At 38.6% G+C, this 22,659-nt stretch overlaps 2 protein-coding genes across 2 annotated transcripts in view; one reads left to right on the top strand and one right to left on the bottom strand.

Moving 5' to 3' along the window:
* Window positions 1-11,141: 11,141 nt before the first annotated feature.
* Window positions 11,142-22,659, top strand: part of GNS (glucosamine (N-acetyl)-6-sulfatase) — a 31,186-nt gene continuing 19,668 nt past the window's right edge. Inside the window, exons 1-7 of the mRNA XM_020990190.2 lie at window positions 11,142-11,523; window positions 14,136-14,195; window positions 15,626-15,832; window positions 17,150-17,215; window positions 17,663-17,761; window positions 20,884-21,051; window positions 21,927-22,009. Of these exons, the coding sequence (XP_020845849.2) occupies window positions 11,155-11,523; window positions 14,136-14,195; window positions 15,626-15,832; window positions 17,150-17,215; window positions 17,663-17,761; window positions 20,884-21,051; window positions 21,927-22,009 (1,052 nt within the window). The 5' untranslated portion in view covers window positions 11,142-11,154. The remainder of the gene's footprint in view (window positions 11,524-14,135; window positions 14,196-15,625; window positions 15,833-17,149; window positions 17,216-17,662; window positions 17,762-20,883; window positions 21,052-21,926; window positions 22,010-22,659) is intronic.
* Window positions 19,944-22,659, bottom strand: part of RASSF3 (Ras association domain family member 3) — a 151,746-nt gene continuing 149,030 nt past the window's right edge. The window contains exon 6 of the mRNA XM_078146137.1: window positions 19,944-20,292. Within this exon, the coding sequence (XP_078002263.1) occupies window positions 20,259-20,292 (34 nt within the window). The 3' untranslated portion in view covers window positions 19,944-20,258. The remainder of the gene's footprint in view (window positions 20,293-22,659) is intronic.

The raw sequence follows: 22,659 nt of genomic DNA, 5'->3' as shown, positions 1-22,659 counted from the left end.
TTTAAAACTAAGTCAGTAAATAAGAGCTGGTCAGGATTTCTCCTTCCGGATACATTCCCAGACACTTCTTACCTTTCCACAAGGAAGATATTTCGGGACCTGAAATATCTGTAAAGCTTCTTAGTTTTACAATAACCTTCCTAAGACTTTAGAGATATACTATTAACCAGGGAATCACAGGGCCACATTGTATCACTATAATGTTTCCCCTTTTCCAAACAAATGATCCTTTTTCTTCCTACACTAAGATCTACAGCATATATAATGCTAATATTTAGCATTACTAAAAAAAAAAAAAAAAGATACTGAAATTGATAACTTTAAACCCCAAAATTGGCAGGATAAATACTGAAGGCTTAGATTCTTAATTTGTGAGTGAAAGTGACCCTTTCTTTAAATTTTGTCCTTGGGAGGCTCAGAATTTAAAGTGACACCAGCCTGCACTGTGATTTAGTTTCCTTATACAGGGAATGGAAGTGGTCATACTGTGTTCACCTCCTAAAGGCCATCCTTCTTGTAAGGAAAAACAACAACCAGAAACAAAAGAATTGAGCAGTATCATTATCTGTTCTTATCATTATTCCATCCACCCCAAGAAGGAGGTCCTAGTCCTTCTTTCATCCTTTTCTTCCCCCATATGGCTTTTTTAAAACTATCTTTTTTGTTATCTTTAGTTTTTCTCTATTCTCAGCTGAGTTTGCAACTTCCAACATTATTTTTAAAAATATATATTTTATTGATATCTTTTATTTTAGATCATCTTCATTTCTAAATATAACCCTCCCCTATATCTTATTCCACTTTTCTGTAGGATATGTATATGCATGGGTTATCTAAATATAAAGACAGGGCTAGCAGGTTTCATGGATAGATATCAGCTGAGAGTTGATCTCTCCTTCAGTCTCTAAGAGGCACATCAGGCTAGAATTATATCAGTTTGCCACCCCTAAACTATCTCTAGGCTAGGGGCATGAGTTTGGGTTCAAAAAGAAAGTCATAATCTACTCATTGTTAAGGGGGAGAGTATCTCTTAGTTAACACTCCCAGCTTAGTCTCTTCCAGCTAAACATCTGTTACCCAAAATATCAAGATGAATAGTAAGTAAACCCATTTATCCAAGCCAAACTGCAAACAGAAATCAGAAATGTTCTACAGTTTAGGACACCAAAGAATACACAAGAATAAATGAGCTCTTCTGCAGGGCTTAAGAGAAGACATCGGTACAAATCAGGAGAGAGAAAACTATCTCACCTAGGGGAGGTCCAATTCTCAATCATTTCTAGAGTTGTAAGACCTGGAGGGGAAGGGACGTGATTCCCCATAAGCCAATTTTCATACATGTCTAGGGCTCCCAGAGCTCCATCATTCAACCTATGCCTCTATTTCTTAGTCTTAGAGTGTGTGTGTGTGTGTGTGTGTGTGTGTGTGTGTGTGTCTGTCTGTCTGTCTCTTTCTCTCTCTCTCTCTCTCTCTCTCTCTCTCTCTCTCTCTCTCTCTCTCTCTCTCTTTCTCTCTCCCCCTCCCTCTCCCTCTCTTGACTGTGCCTCCTCAAGATCCTATCTCAAACTGTCTTTGCAACTAACTGAAGTAAGTCCCTTTTGAGCTCGAGATCTTCTCACTCAGGATGTCTCACTACCAGAGTATCACCATCAGGATCTACAAATGAAGAAATTTAAAATAGAGAAGAAAGGGACAAAGAAAAAAGTCAGAAAGAATAATAAGTCTCTTACATAAATGTCTGAAACAGGGGTTCTTAGCATATGATCCTGGGGGTAAAATTGTCAGTGCTGAAATAAACCAAAATCATAACCGAAACCTGAATATTATAAATTTAGGAACAATGATGATTTGTTGAGTTCACCAGCAAGGGAGCCTCAACCACATGGATCTCCAAAGGAAAAAAAAAAGGATGAAAAGTTTTGATTTAGGCAGGAGGTAAATTAAGTATGGATTAACTCTGAATTGGAAAAGGCTGTTGATAGGGGGCTTGCAGGACAGGAATAGGGGGTATGGTATCCTTTGACTGGACAATCAAAGTTGCTATTTCTGGGCTAGTAACAGCAAAAGCTCTTCTTCTTGCTAGCTATCTCTTGTAACCCAGCCTTAGTAGATAGAATTCTCGAAGACAGGATAAGGGTTGCAATACAAACAGGGTCAGGGGCAAGACAGAGGAACTGCAGACAAAATAAGAGTTGATTTAGCTTTCTTTGCTACCCACAGTCCATATGGGTCCATGATCTTGGGGGGCAAAACACATCTGTATTTCAATGTAACCAATTTCCTTTGTAATCCTATGTATTTTATTCATCTAAAAACACTATTATGACAAGGAATCCATGGGCTTCACTAGACTGCCAAAGGGGTCCAGGACACACACAAAAAGTTTAGTACCCTGTTCAAAGATGATTTTGGCATTCATTTATTTATTCAGGGGCATTCCCCATCTGTCACTCACATTCTAAATCATATTAAGGGAGGGCAATCTGTAAACTAGAATTCATCAAGGAAAAGAAGACAGGAGAAAAACCCGATAGCATAATGCCCCCTGGAAAGAGTAGCATCATTCTGGAGGATGGAATGCAATGCCTCATATTGGTGTGGAAGTGACTCTGGTTCTCAAAGATGGTGCCCCATAGCCCAGCAACGAATGAAAAGTATTATCTAAGGATCATCTTAGCAAAGTTCAAAGAGGCTTATGACCAGAAGTTTGGCCACCTGGTGATGATTTCTTTTAAACACAGTAATTCATAAAGGCGTTGAGGGAGGACCCATACAGGGAAGCAGTGATCAGTAAAATTCATGGTAGCTTCATTAAGAATGGTCATGCCAGATGAACTACCTTTCCTTTTTAGACAGAATTAACACTGGTAGTTCAAGAAAATGCCACTGAATATGCCTAGGTTTCAGTAAAGCATTTGAAAAAGTTTTTCCTATTACCCTTCTTAAAAAAAGATGGGAAAGTGGGGGATAGATGATATTAAAGTTAATAGAATGATCTGACCCAAAGAATCATGTTCATGGAAAGATGTCTACTTGGAAAGTCTAGAATGGAGTATTTCACTATCTTTTTGGCATGCCCATGAAATAAATTTCACAGGGACATCTAACACATTAGACCACAGTAGAGGTCCAAAAAGACCTCAAAAAGCAAGAATAATGGCCTGACCATAATAAGACTACTATACAAGTTCTAAACACAAAGTTCTATATTTAGGTTTCCTCCACAAAAAGAAAATCAATTGCATTTGTAAATGATAGGGGGAGTGGCTGGACAGTAGTTTTTTGTAAAGAAGCAATTTGAATGTTTTAGTGGACTATAGGCTCACTATGAGTTAACCACACAATATGGTGGCCAAGTGAAAATGACTTAGTACATTCATTCTAACCTGGTCAGACCACATCTGGGGTATTATGTTTAATTTGCAGAAGGTTTTTTGGAAGAACAAACCATTCCACTGTTAATGGAACTGTGAATTGTGTGATAGAACTGTGAATTCCAGCCATTCTGGAAAGCAATTTGGAACTATGCCCCAAAAGTCATTAAACTGTGCATACCTTTTAACCCAGTGAAACCATTACTGGGCCTATACCACAAAGAGATCAAAGAAAGAGGAAAAGGACCTATGAAAAATATTTATAGCAACAATTTTTGTAGTGGCAAAGAACTAGAAACTAAGGGAATGCCCATAAACTGAGAATGGCTGAATAATTTATGGAATATGAATATAATGGAATACTATTGTGCCTTAAAAATTGATGAAGAGGATAGCTTCAGAAATAATAGCTAGCATTTATATAGCCTTTTAAATTTTGTAAAGCACTTTATAAATGTAGCTCATTTCATCCTCACAATAATCCTGGGAGGTAGGTGCTATTATTTTCCCTATTTTACACATAAAGAAACTGAGGCACAGAGAGGTTTAGTGACTTGCACAAGATCACACAGCTAGTAAGTATATGAGGCAGGATTTAAACTCAGGACTTCCTGATTCCAATTCCCACACTCTACCCACTGTACCACCCAGCTGCCTCAATGGAAACCTGAAAAAACATGAGTTGTTACAGAATGAAGTAATCAGAAATAGGAAAACAATTCATACTACAGCAACTTCAAAAAATTTTAAACTGATAAGTCAAATATTCCAGAAGACCAATGATAATGTGACTCTCCTTCCAGAAAGGTGATGGACTCAGGGTACAGAATGAAACATTTCTGGACATAGTCAATGTGTTAGAATGTGTTTTGCTTGGCTGTGCAAGGTTTTTTTATTTTTTTCCAATGGGGGTGAAGAAGATGAGGTAAGAGAAAAAGAAAATAGATCTTTGTAATTAAAAAAAAATTTAAAGGGCAAACTGTCATACCCAGAAGATAGTAAAGAGACCAGAATTGGTTAAAAAAAAAAGGATAAATTAAAGGTATTAGAACTGTTTAGCCTGGAGAAAATGGGACCTAGAGGAGCTGTCCTCAACTACTTAAAAAGATGTCTGATAGAAGAATGACCAGACTTCACCAAACATTTGTTTAATTAACATTTAGGAAGTGATATATATGTATATATAAAACACTTATTATACAACATAGCTAGAGGTTATATTTGGTGCTGTTTTAATTGCTTCAGGCAATAGAACTAGAAGCAAGGGGTAGACATTAAAGAGCAGCAGCAGATATATTATGTGGAAAGACTTGTCCTAACAATTGTGAAATGGGCTTTCTCTAGAAGTAGTGGTTCCCCCATCACTGGAAGTGAATAAGTAAAGAATACTGTAGAAGGGATTACTGGTTTAGTTGCAGGAGAAGTCCTCTGAGTTCCCTTCCATCTCTGGGATTCTATAAAATCACAAATCTTTTTAAGTATTAAAGTACATATTGATGGAGTATGCCTCCATTCTCACCCACAAGTGAGACATGATGTTTGGAAGGTCACAGGGCAAAAACCTTATACCACTGAAGATAATCGGATGACAGAACTACTTATCTAAATGAACATCACTACAAAAGTCATGATTTAAAATCATTATTAAAATGAGATCTCACTAAGAGTTAATCATGTTGGTATTTACAATTCACGTATTTTAGTTTGGAATTTTGTTTTGTTTTTTCATTAAAAATAATTGGACTGACTTTTTTAAGAGTGCCATACAAGGCATACCAATTCAGGGAATTGGTAGCCTCAGAATTATGCACGTCTTACAATTTGAAATACGGTATTGTTTACAATTTCTATAAATCCCATTTCTTGTGGAATCTCTAGATTGTATCAACTGAATTTATTTTCATTCCTTTTATTCATTGACTCATCAACTGGAAGGGATGTTAGAGGTCACCTTCGCTCCCCCTCTCCCCATTTCACAGATGAAGAAACTGAGGATCAGAGACTTTGAGTGATCCCCGAGTCTTCTCCAGGCTAAACATTCCTAGTTCCTTCAACTGCACCTCATATGGCTTGGCCTCCAAACCCTTCACCATCCTGGTTGTCTGGTGGACACCCTGAAGCCTATCAATGCCCTTCAACCCTGGTACCCAGAACTGAACACAGTACTTGAGATGTACTTAACCAGAGCAGAGTACAAAAGGATTAGCACCTCCTTAATTCCAGAAAATATGCCTCTTAATGCATTCCAAGAGCTCATTAGGGTTTTTTTGGCTGCCACATGATGCTGATTAATCAAGTTGAGTTTGTGGTTCACTAAAACCCTGAGATCCTTTTCAGACAATCTGCAGCCTCTTCAATACTGTAGTTCTAAATATGATTTTCTTAAACTCACATAGTACTTTAGATTTATCCTTACAGAATTTCGTCTTATTAGATTCAGCCCAACATTTGAGCCTGTCAAGAGCATTCTGTATTTTAATTCTGTAATTCAATGAGTTACCTATCCCTCTCAGCTCCAAATCATCAGCAAACTTGATGAGAATACCATCTATCTCTTTATCCAAGTCAGCATAAAAATGTTCAACATTTAACATGGTTAAGGACAGGGTGCTAGGGCACTCCACAGCAGATTTCCTGCCAAGCTTGAACTCCAAATGACTACTCTTTGACTGTAGCCTTTCATACGGTTCTGAATCCATCTAACTGTAGTATCATCTAAACCAGAGGTGTCAAACACACCACAGATCACACTACACTCTGAGTGAGGCTGAACCAGATTAACATGTCATTGGGAAAAACTAATACAATAAAACAGCATGCAGCCCATAAGGATCCTTATGTATGATTTAATGACCCCCATTGCTCTTTGAGCTTGACACTACTGTCGAGAGAGACTTGTCTTGTCCCCAACTCTCTATCTTTTCTACAATAATTGCAGGAGATATGTGATGAATGCTTTGCTAAAAATCTAGGTAAACTATACCCACAGCTCTTTACCAGTTTTACTATATAATCCTCCTGTTTTCCATAGTTTTTCAAAATATCACTGATGGTGACTCAGCAATCATATCCACCAGTTCCTTCAATACCCAAGGATGTAATTCATCTGGGCAAAGTTATCTGAATTCATCTAGGGTCACCGGGTACTTTCCAACTATCTCTTTACTTATAAGGGTATCAATTTCTTATTGGCTATTTTTGTTCTGTCACGTTGAGTCTTCTTTCTTGGCAGAGAAAGCAAAAGCAAGATAAGAATCGAGCAATTCTGCATTCTCTCTACTAGCAGTTATCATTGGCCCATCCACCCCAAGCATCAATTCCATCCCTACTTTGATCCTTCTCATTCCTTCTACACAGCCTCTCTCAATAACCTCAGTTCATTTTGAGATTTAACAGTTCCAATGATCAGCCTACAGGACTGTGCCTTGTTAATTTGGTTTTGGTGAGTTCCCTGTACCTCTTCAGACAACTCCCACTTTTATTCCTCTCTAGAATTCTTCCTTTATGTCTTCTGGATTTCATTTTTAAGCATTTCTCATCCCTTGTAGAATTGTAATCTATGGCATCCTACCTATCCTTCCTCTGAAACCTTTGAAATCTTTTCTTCAAAAATCCCAGGTACATATTAGACTTGGGTGAATACGTACCTTTTCCCTGCCTTATCACAAACCCTGGAAGGAGTGGCTACTTCTCCCCAAAATTCCCATCATTTTCACCTCAAGAACCAGTTCCTCCTTGTTAATGATAATCAGATCCAGTGTAGAATTTCCCCTTACTGGTTTCTCCATCTTTTGAAGGATGAAATTATCATTGAGGCATGTTGAATGGTTATTAGATGCTTGGCTCTTGGCAGAGGAAGCACCCTCCAGCAGACAAACAAATAATCTATGTTACACAATCCTACTATATTATGCTTCTGTGCCAGGCTTGTGATCGATTTCCTGAGATCCTTTTATATTTCCTCATTTCTTATCAGGTACTCTGTAGTATGCTGATAACAAAATGGCTTTTGCTTTGAAATGTTCTCTACTGTGCTTCTCCACTCTGGTTCCTGAATTTCCTCATATACACCTAAATATAAAGTTTCCCTACCTCTTCTTTTACCTATCCTATTCCTTTGGAGAAAAGTATTCCCAACCACAGTCACATTCCAGTCATGGGTTTCATCCCACCAAATCTCAATGATGACTATAAAATCAAACTTACTTTCTTGCATTTGGACGTCTCCAAGGACTACCAATTGGCAATCTCTTACAGACTCTTTCTGCATGACAGTTTACCATCCAAGTCTCTTCAGGAATGAAGTTTTGCTAGTTACTTTTCAGAGCTTCACCAAACTCCACCAAAGATGCCAGTGTGAGAAGCACACAGCAGCTATATGGCTATGACCCCAAGATCAAAGCTAGGTTTTTGTTCATCTTCCAGGCCAGTCTGAAGCCTGCAGCAAAATAAGCCAGCTTAGGATTCCCAGACCAAAGAGGAGCCTGAGATTCTGCCATGCTGAACCAGCAGTGCTTTCCAGTTGGCTAATAGTGCCTGAGTCTAGCAGTAGTCTACTGGAACTCCAACTAGGACAAGCCCACAGGCCTGTTGCTCAGACCCAAGAACTTGCAGAGCTCACACCAAAAGGGCAGAAATCAGACTTTGTGAATCAAACCACATTGGAAGCACTGAAAACATGCAGGTCTCTATTAGCTGTCTCTGAGATCCTATTATAATACTCACCACCCCCAAAAAGCTGCAGCATGACCAGCCCTGGCATCCCTATAAAAGTATGCTGAGGCCAGCCTGAATATAAGTGAAAGTTGGGAAGTAGATTAAGAATGAACAAAACAGCAACAAAAATGAATCCCACCATTAAAAAGCTATTATAATGATAGGGACACTCAAGACACAAACCCAGAAGAAAAGGATCACTCTAAAACATCTACAAACAAAACCCCATAGAAAAACAGGACTTGGGTACAAGTTCTGCTTGACTTCCTGGAAGAGATAAAGCTGAAGTTATTTTTAAAGGTTAGAAATATTTTTATAAATGAAATGAGAGTTATGGAATAAAGAATTGGAGAGGAAATTAAAAGCTTGGCACAAGAGGTACAAAACTTTGCCCAAGCTACAAACTCTGAAAATTAGAATGGACCATATAGAAGCCAATTACTTCATGAAATAAGTACTTCATGAAAGATACTAAAATGAAATCAAAAGGCTGGGGAAATAGAAGAAAGCAAAACAACTGACCTGGAAAACAGATCTAGGAGAAAAAAAAGTAAGAATCATTAGACTACCTGAATGCTGTAACCAAAAAAAAGAATCTAAATATTATATTTCAAGAAATCATAAAAGAAAATTGCTTACATTTCTTAGAAACAGAAGGCAAAATGGAAATAGAAAAAATCCACCAGTCACCTCCTAAAAAAAAAAAAAGCCCAAAACAAAAACTCTTAGGAACATTATAGCCAAAATCCAGAGTTTCTAGGCAAATTATATGTGTTTGTGTGTGTGTGTGTGTGTGTGTGTGCTCGTTCTCCCTCACCACATCGCAAGCAGCCACAAAGAAAAAATTCAAATACTAAGGAGCCACAGTCACAATCACAAACAACGTAGCAGCCATCACTATAAAGGAGCATCGAACTTGGAATAAGATGTTCTAGAGGGCAATGGATATAGGCTTACAACAAAGAATAACCTATCAAACAAAACTAAGTATAATCCTATGGAGAGAAAATGGATCGTTAATGAATAGAGAACTTTCAAGCATTCCTGATGAAAAGACTAGAGCTACATAGAAACTTTGAAGCTCATACACAGCAGTTGAGAGACATAAAAAGGTAAATAGGAGAAAACAATTATAATGGAATAAATGAGGATAAACTATATAGGGAGATGATACATGTCCCTTCAGAACTGTATCATCATCAAGAGGGATAGAAAAAGTCTAATTAGACAGAGGGTATAGAAGTAATTCTGTTATATCTTAATGACCTTAAAAGAAGACTAGAAAGAGGAGGAGGAATTGAGAGAGAGGGAGTGAAGGGAGGAAAGGATGGGAGAAATTATCTCATATAATTAGGGCTCACAAAGAAGTCTATACAAACTAGGAGTAAGGGGTGGCAAAAGTAGACGATACTTGAACTTCATTCTCATCTGAACTGGTCAAAGGAAGAAAGAATACACACACATAGGCAAAGAGATATTTCTTCAACCAGGGAAACAGGAGGGGAGAATGAAAAGCAGGGGAAAGGGGATAGGGAGAGAAAGAGGACAGATTAAGTGAGGGATTAGTCCTAAGCAAACCAAATTCTAAAGATGTGCCCAAAAAAGCAGCTTTTTTTTTTTTGGAGGCAAAGAATTGGAAACTGAGAGGTACCCATCAACTGGGAATAGCCAAACAGTTATGGCTTATAAATGTGGTGAAATATTGTGCTGTTAAGAAATGATGGGATAGTTTCTGAGAAACCTGGAAGACATATAAAAAGATACAGAGTGAAGTGAGCAGTACTAGGAAGACTCTTAAAGACTTAGGAACTCTAATCATAATAATGGCCAACCATGATTCCAAATAATTCATGGTGAAACATACTATTTATACTCCTGACAGAGAGGTGACAGAATCAGACGTATCTTTTTTTAGACAAGACCAAAGCAGGAATTTGTTTTGCTTGACCATATATGTTTTCGATAAAGGTTTTGTTTCTTTTTCTCAATTAGGGGGAAAGAGATTGGGAAGGAGAAGAAAACATATTTTTGCCAATGGAAAAAAATGTAATTTAAAAAGATGACAGGTATCAGTCCACTGATTGTTTGTTTTTTTAAAGGCACAATAACTATATCCAAAGTTTCAGTGAGTGGGCCTATTTAATGTGGGATTACAAGAAAAATTACAATTTTTGGTTTAGTATGCTTATACTACAGGCATATTTGGGCTAGATTTCCTAGAACTGTTAGAGCAAAATTGTCAAAGACCTATCTCCCATTATTTCAGTCTATATCTCTATAGTCCTTGAAGTTTTACAATACACTTTACTCACAATTACATGAGGTAAGTAATGCAAAGTGTGTTATCCCAATTTTACAGATGCTGAAGAGGTACTAATGACTTACTCAGTTACTTAGCTAGTGGCAGAGCCAAAATTCAAACCCAGGGCTCTACTGACATGCTCACCTAATTCTCACAATATGAAAAAATGATTTTGGAACAATTCCTGTAGATCTTTGCTCCTTTTATCCTTGTTTCTTTTTTTTTAACTTATTCCTAGAGTCTTTCTACCCTTTCCCCTTTGGAATCTGATTAATATCACTGAGAACTAAGCCCAACTTCCCTTCTTCCCACTCCCTCTCTACAGCTTTTATATAATATTTGCAAAGTATTTAACATAAATTCTCTCATTTGAACCACCCCACAACCCCAGGGTGGTTGACGCTATCATCCCCATTTAACAGATGGGAAAACTAAGGCTGAGAAATTTGAATTTTGTCCAGGGTTACAATTGTCTGAAGCCGGATTTGAAACCAAGTCTTCCCCAATCTAGGTCCAACATTCTTTCCACAGTGCCATGCTGCCCTCTCCTCCTGCCCTCTCAGCCTCATTTTCAGTCTTCTCCCCTACTCCTCATTCTTTCTCCCCCTTCTCCATCCATCTCAGCCTTACTTTTAGTCTTTCGCCTCTTCCTCCCCCGCCCCTCCCTCTCAGCCTCATTTTCAGTCTGTCTTCCTGCCTCCCTCCTCCCTTCTAGCCGGCGCAAGCGCTCTTTGCCTCGAAAGCACGCGCTCCGCGGGTCACATGATGATATCGCGGGCCCCGCCTCCCACGCTTCACGTGATCACGCTAGAGGAGAAAACGCCTGCTCTGAGGCGTCCGTCGGAGCTGCACTTTCTTTCTGTCTGCGGTCCTTCTTTGCGTTTCTCTTGGGCCACTTCTCCCCCTGCTCAGCTCCCGACAGCCCCGACGATGCGGCTCCGGGCTGCCCCCACCTCAGGGCGCCCCCGGCAGGGCTGCGTCCTCCCCAGCCCGGCCATGCTGGGGCTGCGGCTGCTGCTCCTGGGCTCGTGTCTGTGCGGCTGGCTGCGGGGCTCCGAGGCGGCAGGCTCCCGGAGGCCCAATGTGGTTCTGATTCTCACCGACGACCAGGATGACCTGCTTGGCGGCATGGTAATTGCCCCGACACATACATCCCCTCCCCGGCCCCAAAGAGGCTTCGCCCCGTGCGCGAGCACGAGAAGCCGCCCCGCCCTCTCCTCCCTAGGCCCGAGCGTTTGAGCGTCCTTCTCGAGCCCCAGGCGACCACTTGCCTCCGGCAGCAAGGCCTGGGCTCAAGTCTTCCCAGAGTGGCTGGGGGCAAAATGCTCCCCGGGGAAGGAGCCCAGGAGAAGCAGGTGCTAGTCGGGTGACAACTGCTTTCTTGCCTCTTTTTTTGTGTGTGTGTGTTTTTTAAAGCCTATTTTCCATCCTCTGGGTCATCCTACCCTGTGGCCTTGATGTCTGTGTCACTTGTTTGGAAATTGAGGAAGCGTGAGGGGAATGGGGGGAAGAGAGAGAGAAATTAAGGAAGTGTGGTTAGAATTAGTCTTACGAAGGACTTGGCGGATTTGGCAGAAATAATAATTAGTATTCATACAGCTGTTAAGTGTCTGAGGTGTTCCTGGACATGCCTCTTAATCTTTGCTTCAGTTTTCTCATCTGTAAAATGGAATTAACCTTAGCACCTACCTCCTAGGGTGGATGTGAGGATAAAATGAGGTGAGACCTGTAAAGGGCTATATTCCATCCACCTCACTACTTGGCTGCGTCCCCCTTCTCACACAGCAAAAACTAATTATCCAGTCTTACTGAGAGCCTGGCCAGGCATTCCCATTAATGTTATTGGAGGCTTCTTTATTTCCCAGAATACTTTTGGGCTGGATTATAGTCCTATCATTTTAAATCTTTAGAGGTCATCTACCCTGACGTCTTCTTTTAACAACTAAAAGAAATAAAGTCCCAAAGCTAGGATTAGAACCCAGTACTCTTACTAGGCTTAGAGTATTGTTGTTTATCATCATGCCAGGATTTGAAGAGACTTGGCAGGCCGGCTAATTAAAAACCTGTACTTGAGGCTTAAACAAGAATTTCCGCTGACACTTAATCAAGAAGTGGCCATTTGGCCTTTGCTTGAAGACTCTAAGAGTCCCCCAAACAGAACATTCAGCTTTTAGATATCTCTAATTGTAAATCAGTGCTTCTACAAGTTGCAGCTGTTGCTCCAGGTTCTACCCTCAGGGGCCAAGCAGCATAAGTCTAATCCCTTTAAAATACTCGTAGACAGCCATCACCTACTATTCCCGAAGTCTGAGTTAACTCCAGTTCCTTTAACTGACATTGACTTGATGCTCTTCACCATCCTGGTGATTCTTCTTTCAGGTTTCCTCTTATTTTCTGTTACATTCTAGGTCTGTGAATATTAGGCTATCTAGCTTCTCTTTTTTTCATGCTAAAAATATTTTTATACCATACTTAGTACTACTGTCGTTGTAATAGTCATCTGCTCTGTGATCCCTTGGTTTTCTTGCCCTCAAGCAAGACCTGACCTTTAACTAGAAGACTTCTTTCATTTTTCCCCTGAGCATGCCCAGTTGAAACCTGTTAGAATTTCTGTTTGAGGACTATTTTTGGCCATCATTCTTCAAATTCCACCAGCATTTGTCATTACAGTTCTCTGCTCCCCAGTAAAATGTTTTCTCACAGTTATTAGGGCCAAGTAAGATTTTAATATGTAAAAGAACTTTGTAAAGTGTGTTAAATTTGTGAAAGGTTTATAATATATAATCCATAATCGCTTCTTAAAACTAGAATTTGACTCTTGTTGACTTCCTTTTCACTAGTAAGAGGTATGCTTGTTCCTTTCTGCTACCTATTCTTTCACCATTCCCCCTCCCCGTTTATTTCCTAGGTAAGTATTATTCTGGATAGGTTAGCCTCAGCAGTACATGGTACTCTACTTATAGTGTGTTTTACATTGATTTTTAGTCACCTCAGTAGACGGTAAAAGGGAGTTACTTATTGCTGGATTCCCCAAGAATTGAAGAGATGAGGGAGTGTATTCTATCATATTACAATTTCACAGCAGTAATTTTTAGTCTTTTTGTTTCTTTCTCTTTACATTGCTGTAGTCTATATTGTTTTCCAGATTCTACTTAATGTCACTTTGTATCATTTCAAGTCTTCAGTGCTTCTCTGCTCTCTACTTAGCAATGGGATTACAGAGTGTGGACACCCTAGTCATGTCCTAAGTATAATTTCAATGCCCCCCCTTTTTTTTCTTTGTTACCTCTGTTAAAGTTATGGTAAATACAAGTTCAGAACAAGTTCACTGATGGTGGGGTCTGTAAGTAAGTTCACATTGTTTGCTGATAATGTAGAAGGAAGGAAATTGGTTTAGTCCTGGGCCCAGAACCAGCCTGCAAAATGGTGGGAATTGGGCAGAAGCACCAAAACTACTAGCATTGCAGGATTGGGACAGTCGCTGCCAATGAAGCTTGACTTTTTCCGAATATTTTTAGCAGCTCCACTTCACTCTTGGTGCAGTCTGGACTGTAACCAACCCTGCTTAAGTAACATTTCAGCAGAATTCTGTGATTCTCATAGTTATTTACATGCGATATTAAAACAAAACGGGAACAAAAAGAACAGCATCAAGCCTCAAAGAAACAGCTATGCAGAGCTCTTTTTAAATGTAATGGCTGGTGTTCGTAGTATCTTTTAATTAATAACTGCTTCTCTTATAGACTCCACTCAAGAAAACCAAGGCCCTCATTGCTGACATGGGAATGAGTTTCTCTAGTGCTGTAAGTTTTGAAGCTAATTTCATTTTTCTTTTTAATTAAAAAGTTCAAAGGAAAACTTTTGTCATGTTGTGCTATCATTGGAAGAAAAGACCTTGGTAACTTAAATATAGTGTCTAGTCTTGGTTGTGCGAAAAATAGAACTGAATTTTGTCAATGACTTTAGGTTGAAAAGTTTTCCTGAAAGGAGAAAATTATATTTCCTAAGTCCCTTATAGCAACCAACTCAGAAATAAGGTGCAAATTAAATGCTGACCTGATACGTCTTGAAAATCAAACTAAATTTGAGATTGTTACAGTGCAGCATTTTTCTGTTACTTAATCTTGTTATGCTCTTAAACTAACTTCTCTCCCTCTTCCATTTTGTTCAAAACAAAATAAAATTCTAGATATTTTGTTGCCTGTATTTGTCATTTCGTCTAGACTGAAGTACATTCTTAGGCAGCTGGCATCTAAATCAGCTGTCTCAAGTAATGGGATTTTTCTGTCCTTCCAGTGGAAAACTATTGGACAAATCTGGCAGACTTTATAAGTAGTTTTCATTTCTTCCTGAGTTCACATGTATTATAATCATAGATTCTCTCCTTCTTAGTAAACAAGTGACCTAGCAACATCTGTGTCAAATTAGTTGGCTTACCTTTTGGTTTGGAAAAAAGTCTTTCATGTAGTAGTTGTGATGCTTTTCCTGTTTCTTTCCATTTAAATTGGCTTTTTAAGTACTGAGCATTGTTTTTAGGAATGGTCTCCTTGATCATGTGATTTTTTAAAAAAAATATTATCTTTCTAATCATTCTAAAACCTCAGTTTTCCAAGAGCTAGACCTAATAGTAGCTAGTTTTTGTTTAGAAGTAGAAAGATGAAAAACCAGCTAGCCTGTATTCTTCTATTCTGATTAATATGCATAGCTTGGAGGAGCATTGATGTCCCTTAAGTGAGTATTTAGAAGGAAATTTTGAATAAGAGAAATGTGTCCCCTTTATATTAGTATGGGACCATAAATCATAATTTCTCAAGAAAAAACATTGTGATCAATGCAAGTATGTGCACAATTTATAGTTTGCCTTTAAGTTTTTCCATGTTCTATTATTCCAAATGAGTTATAAGTTCCATGAAAGTAAGATGCTTTCTTTGTCTTAATTTCCACTGGATCCTACATGGACCTACTGATATGGTAGTTTAATTTTTTTTTCTTTTACTATAACATTATTACAGTTTCATGGACAGTAATAAAAAGCTTAGTGAAAGAATTTCTCTGCCTTAGTTTCCTGAGCTTAGAAATTAGTGATTTTTGTAACATCTTATTACTGAAAGACATTGATATTTTAAAAAATATGTTACATTAATCTTTTGTCTTTTTTTTCTGTTGTCAAAAAAAAATGCCACTTCCGAGTGAAATCTTTGTGCTGTGACTTATCTTTTCTATTTCTTTGTAGTATGTTCCAAGTCCCCTTTGCTGCCCCAGCAGAGCCAGCATTCTGACAGGGAAGTACCCACACAATCATCATGTTGTTAACAACACTTTGGAAGGAAACTGTAGCAGTCAGTTATGGCAGAAGATTCAAGAACCGTACACCTTCCCAGCCATCCTCAGGTCCATGTGTGGTTATCAGACATTTTTTGCTGGAAAGTACCTAAATGAGGTATGGAATATCAATATGTTGTCACGGGATGTACTGTAATCTCTGGTGTTTCTGGTGTCTAACCCTAAACAAGCACTTAACTGCTTTCCATAGAAACTCGAGACCTATTAAGTTCTTTCCTTCTCTTTACAGTTGCTTCTGTTTCTCTGCACATTCTTTGAAACCTTTTTTTAACTTGAAGACCTGACTCTAAAGTGATGTCTAGATGCCCTTCCTCTTTCCCTCACCCCCACCCCAACCCGCAGAGACTTGAATGAGTGTATGACTATACTGCTATATCAGTCTCTTTCCTTATTCTCTCTAGTTTCATTGCCCTTTTCTACCCCATGCACATATAGTATTAGGATTATACCATTTTAACTTATTATAAACTGTAAAATTAACTTCACTGGCTAGATAAGTGTTCTAAAATCTGTGCCATAGTTAAGCACATGACACCCTAGTCACTTCAGCTTTTGAAGCTTAAGACAACTAAGCTATTAACACGCTTTCTGTATCAAGTTAAGCCTAGTTTGGAAAACATCAAATTTTCCCATAGTTCAACTCTGCTTTCAGGTGAAGTATTTGTGAAGTATTATTTTCTTCATCATAACACAATCTCAGAATTGGTGGTATTAAACTCGGGCTTTGACTTTTAGCCTAAAGACTATGTGGGTCAGGGCAGCTGGTTGGCACAGTGGATACAGCGCCAGCCTTGGAGGCGGGAGGACCTGAGTTCACATCCAGCCTCAGACACTTACTAGGTAGCTGTGTGACCCTGGGCCGTTTACTTAACCCCTATTGCGTCAAAAAAAAAAAAAAAAAGGACTATGTAGGGGGAGAAGGTACCTCTCTGGAGGTATGGTTTACTTGACAAAGCAAAGTCACAAGGGCAGTAAGGGAGAAGGAAAGGCACCATTTCTTTGCCCACTCTAATTATAATTGAGCCATTATCTAAGAAAAAAATTTAAAGAATTTAAGTTTTAAGGTGCAAAGATTCTAGTTGTCATACAAAAGGCTGTCTTAAGTGAGCACTGTTTAAACCTTGTCAAATATGGCTTTTGTCATTCTATCAGTTTTATTTAAGAGTTGAGTATAAAGAAATTAATTATACCTTCACATTAGTCTAATTAGGGCCAACTGAAGTAGTGGCTATTTGTCTATCTGAATGCTAGGCTCTACATTTAGCCCATACTCTGCTCTGCAGATTAAGTCATGTTGATGTTGCTTGAAATAGGATTAAATTTTCTTTGGCTACTTGTTGACAATGCCAAGTTAACTTATTTCTCTTAGCTACTCATAACTGAGGGCTGTCTGATTTTTCTGTTTTCTTTTTAGTATGGAGCCCTGGATGCTGGAGGAGTGGAGCATGTGCCTCCTGGATGGAGTTATTGGTATGCATTGGTAAGTGACTTGAATAGTCACAATCCTAAGTTACCCTATAAGGAGAAAATACCCCAGAAATGTCCTTTAAGAAATTTTGCATTGTGTTCATACTTTTCTAGATTTATTTTTACTTGGGTATGGCTTAGGCTGACTTTTTACGTGAATGGTACCACTTTGTTTTCCCTTTTCTTATTTGTATTTCTTATCTTCCTATTCTTCTCCCAGCCCTCCAAAATCAGCCTTTCTCTTTTCATTGAATTCTGAATAATTTAGGATTTATTTCTCTAAAACCTCAAAAATGACTACAGATTTCTGTTAAGCTTATCACAATTTCAAAAATATGCATACAGTATTGTCTTGGGTATTGCCTGTTATTTTTACCTAATAATAATGGCCAGCCTAGTTTCAGAAGGCTTTCCATTTCTTTGCTAACCTCACTACAATTTTTTTTTAACCCTTTCACAGGAGAAGAATTCTAAGTACTACAATTATACTCTTTCAGTCAATGGGAAGGCACGGAAGCATGGTGAAAACTACAGTCTGGACTACCTGACAGATGTGCTGGTAAGACACTCCACTCATTCCCCATTGTGGCTTTTGTCCATGATTCAGAACTCTTAGGGTCCAGAAAACCTTTGACCTTGTTTAACTTAGGACAGAAACGCTCATGATATAATAATTTGTTCTAATGTGTAACTAAGGCTTCTAGATGAAATGTAAAACCATGTAATTCATTTTTTTTTCTGGTACTTTAAAGTATACATAGGTCTTTCTGTTCAAGCCAAAACTGTGTTCAGAGTCCTGGTTCTGAATCCTTTTTTAAATTCAGAAAAATTTGTTTTGGTGCAGCAGCCCCTCCCTATAAAACAGTTAAGCAAAACCACTTAGTAATGATGGTGAGAGTAGAGGTAACTTTCCATTTTTTTGTAGCATACTGATTGTTGAAAAGAAGGATGATATACCAGTAGTGACTTGAATGTGGTCTTTATCTAAATTATCCTCATGAGGTTATTTTAGTCCTCCTGTGTCACCCAATAAGTCTTGCCGTATTTTCCCTAAATTCTTCATATTCATTACTCCTTACACACTAATTGTAGCATTCATATACCAGTTTCTTCAGCAGTTTGGGGAATGACTTTGACCAATCCATGAACCTTTTTGAAGGTTAATTTCCTTTGCACGGCATTAAAATAAGTCATATTTCACTTTCTAGATCAGAAGTACTTAACTTTTTTTCCATGATGTGGATTCTTTCTAAAAATGCTTTTGAATTATAAAATATGTAGGATGAGTAAACCAAACGCATTAAAATATTTAAACCAACTTGTGGGCTCCTTAAGGGGTCCATGGACTCCAGATTAACCCCTGATATAGTTGCCTGGGTTTTTTTTTTTTATTGAACTTTTATTCCAGCGCTGTATCATGGCCCTCGAATTTTCTTTTCCTATGCCTTGGTCACAGTCCAGACTTTTCTTCAGAAGGTGATGATTTTGCACAGGGGACCATAACATAGTTATTAAACTACTGTTGTACTGGAGTTTGTTTTAATTTAATTAGTGAAGGGAGTTCTTCCGAAGGTGAAGTCATAGATTACCATAAATTCCCCAGTACGTCAAAGGTTCAGTCTAATGGCCCACTACATTTTAGACACTCTTCTAGCTTATCCAGAAAAAAAACTATGAAATGTTTCCAGTCATCCCTATCGCTAGAACCGTCTTGATAGAGGAAGGGGAAAAAGATGAGCGAAACCTTGGATTAGATTGCTTATGGGGGAACACAGGAAGAAGTCAACAACTAATAAGTTAGCTAAGTACTTAGTACTAGGTCTTCATAATAGCACAAATGTCTATGATCGTACTAATTAAATCTCTACAAATCTCTATTGTGTAGGTGAAGTGAAATAGCTTAACTGACTAGTACTGAACATTTTTTGGTGTGGTTTTTTTGTTTGTTTTAATATAGACAAATTGCAATAATGACTTCATTGACCTTTTTCTTTTCCTGAGTTGATGAAAGATGCTCAAAGGTACATTGATAAAAGTTAATGCTAGAAGACAATTCCTTTCCCCTTTAATCTTCTGTGTGATCAGGAATAGTAACCCCCCTTTAACCTTCTGTGTGATCAGGAACAGTAATCTTCAGTCAATAAATGAGAAAGGAACCAGGTTTCTATCCTTTTGTCATATGATTGGTAGAATATATGTCTGTGTGTCAGTAGGACTTGAAAATTGGAAGCATCCATTTCATTTTGTAAAAATGGAGACTTTGAGCAGCTAGGTGGCACAGTGGATACAGCTCCGGCCTTGGAGTCAGGAGGACCTGAGTTCAAATCTAGCCTCAGACAATTGACACCACTTTCTAGCTATGTGACCCTGGGCAAGTCACTTAACCCCTATTGCCTCACCAAAAAGTTTAAAAAAAAAAAGCAGACTTTAGAAAGGGGAGGGTTTACTACTTTATTTCAAACTTATATTTTTCAAATTGGGAGTATGATTGGTATTTAAGAATAAATCAAACTATAGATATGTCCCAAAGCTTTGTCATAAGCCCCCTTCTCTCTATACTACCTAATTGGTTTTCAGGGTTCAGTTAATATCTCTATGCTGACTTCCAGATCCAGCCCAGTGTTCTCTGCTAAGTTCTAGTCCCTCGTCAACTTCTGTTAGACGTTTCCAATTGGATGACCCATAGGCATTTCAAACTCAACATGCCCAAAATCCAAGTTAGCTTTTCTACCAAACTCAACCTCTTTTCCTAACTTTGTTTATTACTGTTGAGAGTGCCATTCATACAGATAGCTGACCTCTTCTCCTCTGTTCTTCCTCATCTTCCATATCCAGTTCTTTGCCAAGTCTTGCCAACTTGTACTGCCATAACCTCTCACATCTGTCACCTTGTGTCTTCACATAAGGCTACCCCTTCCTTCAAGTCCTCGAGGCCTCTTGCCTGCACCATTATAGTGGCCTCCTGATTGGTCTCCCTACTTCAAGTCTCTTCTCTCTCTGATTCGTCTTCATACGGTCGCCAAAATGATATTTCTGAAGTGTAAGTCTGACCATGGTCACTTCCAGTCCAAAAGCTGTACATCATTGCCCCTAGTATAAAATACAGGCATCTGTTAGTATTTTTAAAACCCTTCACTCTGTCTCCAGCCTGCCTTTCCAAGCTGATTACACATTCTCACACTGTAGTCCAACCACACCAGCTTGCTTACTGCTAGCCACACATGCTCCATCTCCATGCCTAGAATGTTCTTCCTTTATACTTCAGTCTTTTGGAATCCCTGGTTTCTCTCAAAACTCAATTTCTGCCACCTATGTGGCCCTCCCAAAACTACCTGCCTTCCCTCCCTCCCAAAACTACTTGTATTCATTTTGTTATGTACTTATGTATTTAAGTTGCTTCTTGGATAGAATGGAAAGTCCTTGAAGGTAGGGGCTATTTCACCTTCATCTTTATATGCTGGGCACTTAGTAATTCCTGGTACATACTGGGTGCTTAATAAGTGCTTATTGATTCCTTGTATTCACAATATACTGATCCCCAGGCATGGGCCTTTAGATGGCACGTTCCTTGAGGGGTAGAATCTTGAACTATCCAAAATCTCTGGACTCTTCTAGTACCATACCTCCTATGCTTATTTAGTGGATAGATGATTGAGAGGTATTATGTTTTGTGTTTTTCAGGCTAATGTCTCTTTGGATTTCCTGGATTACAAGTCAAACTCTGAGCCCTTCTTCATGATGATTTCTACTCCAGCACCTCATTCCCCTTGGACAGCTGCTCCTCAATATCAAAAGAGCTTCCAAAATGTCAGTGCACCAAGAAACAGTAATTTTAACATCCATGGGAAGGTAAGATCTCTACAGATCTTTACTTAAAGCTCTGTTCTTGATTGAACGATAGTTATAGTGTGCTTGTTAACCTGGTTATTTTCCATTTAGGCTTTAGAAAGTTAGGGTAACTATTTGTTAGTATGTCTTTGATTCAGAAGCGTAGGTCAGGCCTTTGCTATGTATCTTTCTAAGAGAATCTGTTCCATGAGCAAGCTAAAGTTTTGGGGAAGTGTAACTTCCTGAATCCCAAACTACCCACTCTGTTCTAGTAAGACAAAGTTCCTTGATCTTCACTCAAGTTTCAGAGTGGCTTAAATGCTAATGATTATTCAGTCTGCCACTAATAAGCTAACTTTATTCCTGGGGGTTTGTGACCACTGGGTAACTGGTATGAGGTATAGACAGAGGAGACAAAAGAGAGGGGGAAAAAGTGAGTGGGTGTCTGGTGAGGAGGAGTGTCTTTGATGCTTTTCCTTTTCCTTGAAGTAAGATGGCCAAGGTGCCCATGGCTGAAAGAGGATTCAGGTACATGATTTAGTGAACTTACTAGCACCTTAAAATTAATTATGTGGTATAATTAATTCTTAGCCTTTTATAATGTAAGGGATCATGAACATGAATAAGAGCCATGATAAGTAAAAACTTAATTACAGCTATTTGTCTCAATACCTTTGTTTTACACTTAGATTAATAAAATTATTATGAAGAAAATAAATGGTTCTTTAAAAATGAAAATAAAAATAATCCTGGGGCACTTACCAGAGTGATCCTGAATGGAGTATCCAAGGGATTTATTACTTTGGCTAAAATTCGAAAATTGTTGACATTTCCTCTCTGCTATTGTTTGCCATTGGTGGCATTTCTTTGGTGTTAACTGTTTTTCTTACTTTTAGAACAAGCATTGGCTAATTAGGCAAGCCAAGACCCCAATGACTAATTCTTCAATACAGTTTTTAGATGAAGCATTTAGGAAAAGGTAGGCATTCCTCCTTTATCTCTACTGTGGTGGTGTTTCGGGAGCTCCCAAAACATTTGCTCCCTGTATATTAACCACTGCAGCTCCTTTGGGTGGTATTGGGGCAGATGGGCATGATCCAGTCAAAAGCCATCCATGGGTATGAATGGGTGTCTCAGAAAAGGGCCATTGTTCAGGCAAATTAGCTATGTATTAGCTTACTTGGACTGACCCAAGTATATCACAGAATTACTAGCTCCATGACTTGTTACTCAGTCAATTTCAAGACTTTAGGGTCAGAAGTAGTATCCCATAACCACATAGTCCCTGTCTTGAAGGAAAGCCCACCTTTTAAGAAATTTAAGTGGCCTAAGTAAAGAAATGTTTGCCCTTGAGGATTTTGAATTTTTAAGTGGTAACTCAGGCAAAAAAATAGGATGAATGTAAAGAACACTATTTTTTTTAATCCCAGGAGTATTTTAGAGTGTAGTATGACATAACATAATGAGAATATTATAATTATTTCTATATTATTGATCTGTGTTTATTGAGCTACTGTGTTTATCTTCCTTATAACTCTCCCCTCTCCATTCTAAGAGGTGGTCTAAAATGATGCCATATGGTTGTAAAAGCCTGTTTTAAAAATAGTTCAGGGTCTAATAAAACTTCTG

Source organism: Phascolarctos cinereus, unplaced genomic scaffold (assembly GCF_003287225.1).
Source record: "Phascolarctos cinereus isolate Bilbo 61053 unplaced genomic scaffold, phaCin_HiC Scaffold_1;HRSCAF=81, whole genome shotgun sequence".
Lineage (NCBI taxonomy): Eukaryota > Metazoa > Chordata > Mammalia > Diprotodontia > Phascolarctidae > Phascolarctos > Phascolarctos cinereus.
The sequence above is the reverse complement of the archived record's forward strand: the minus strand, read 5'-3'. Positions and strand labels throughout refer to the sequence as shown.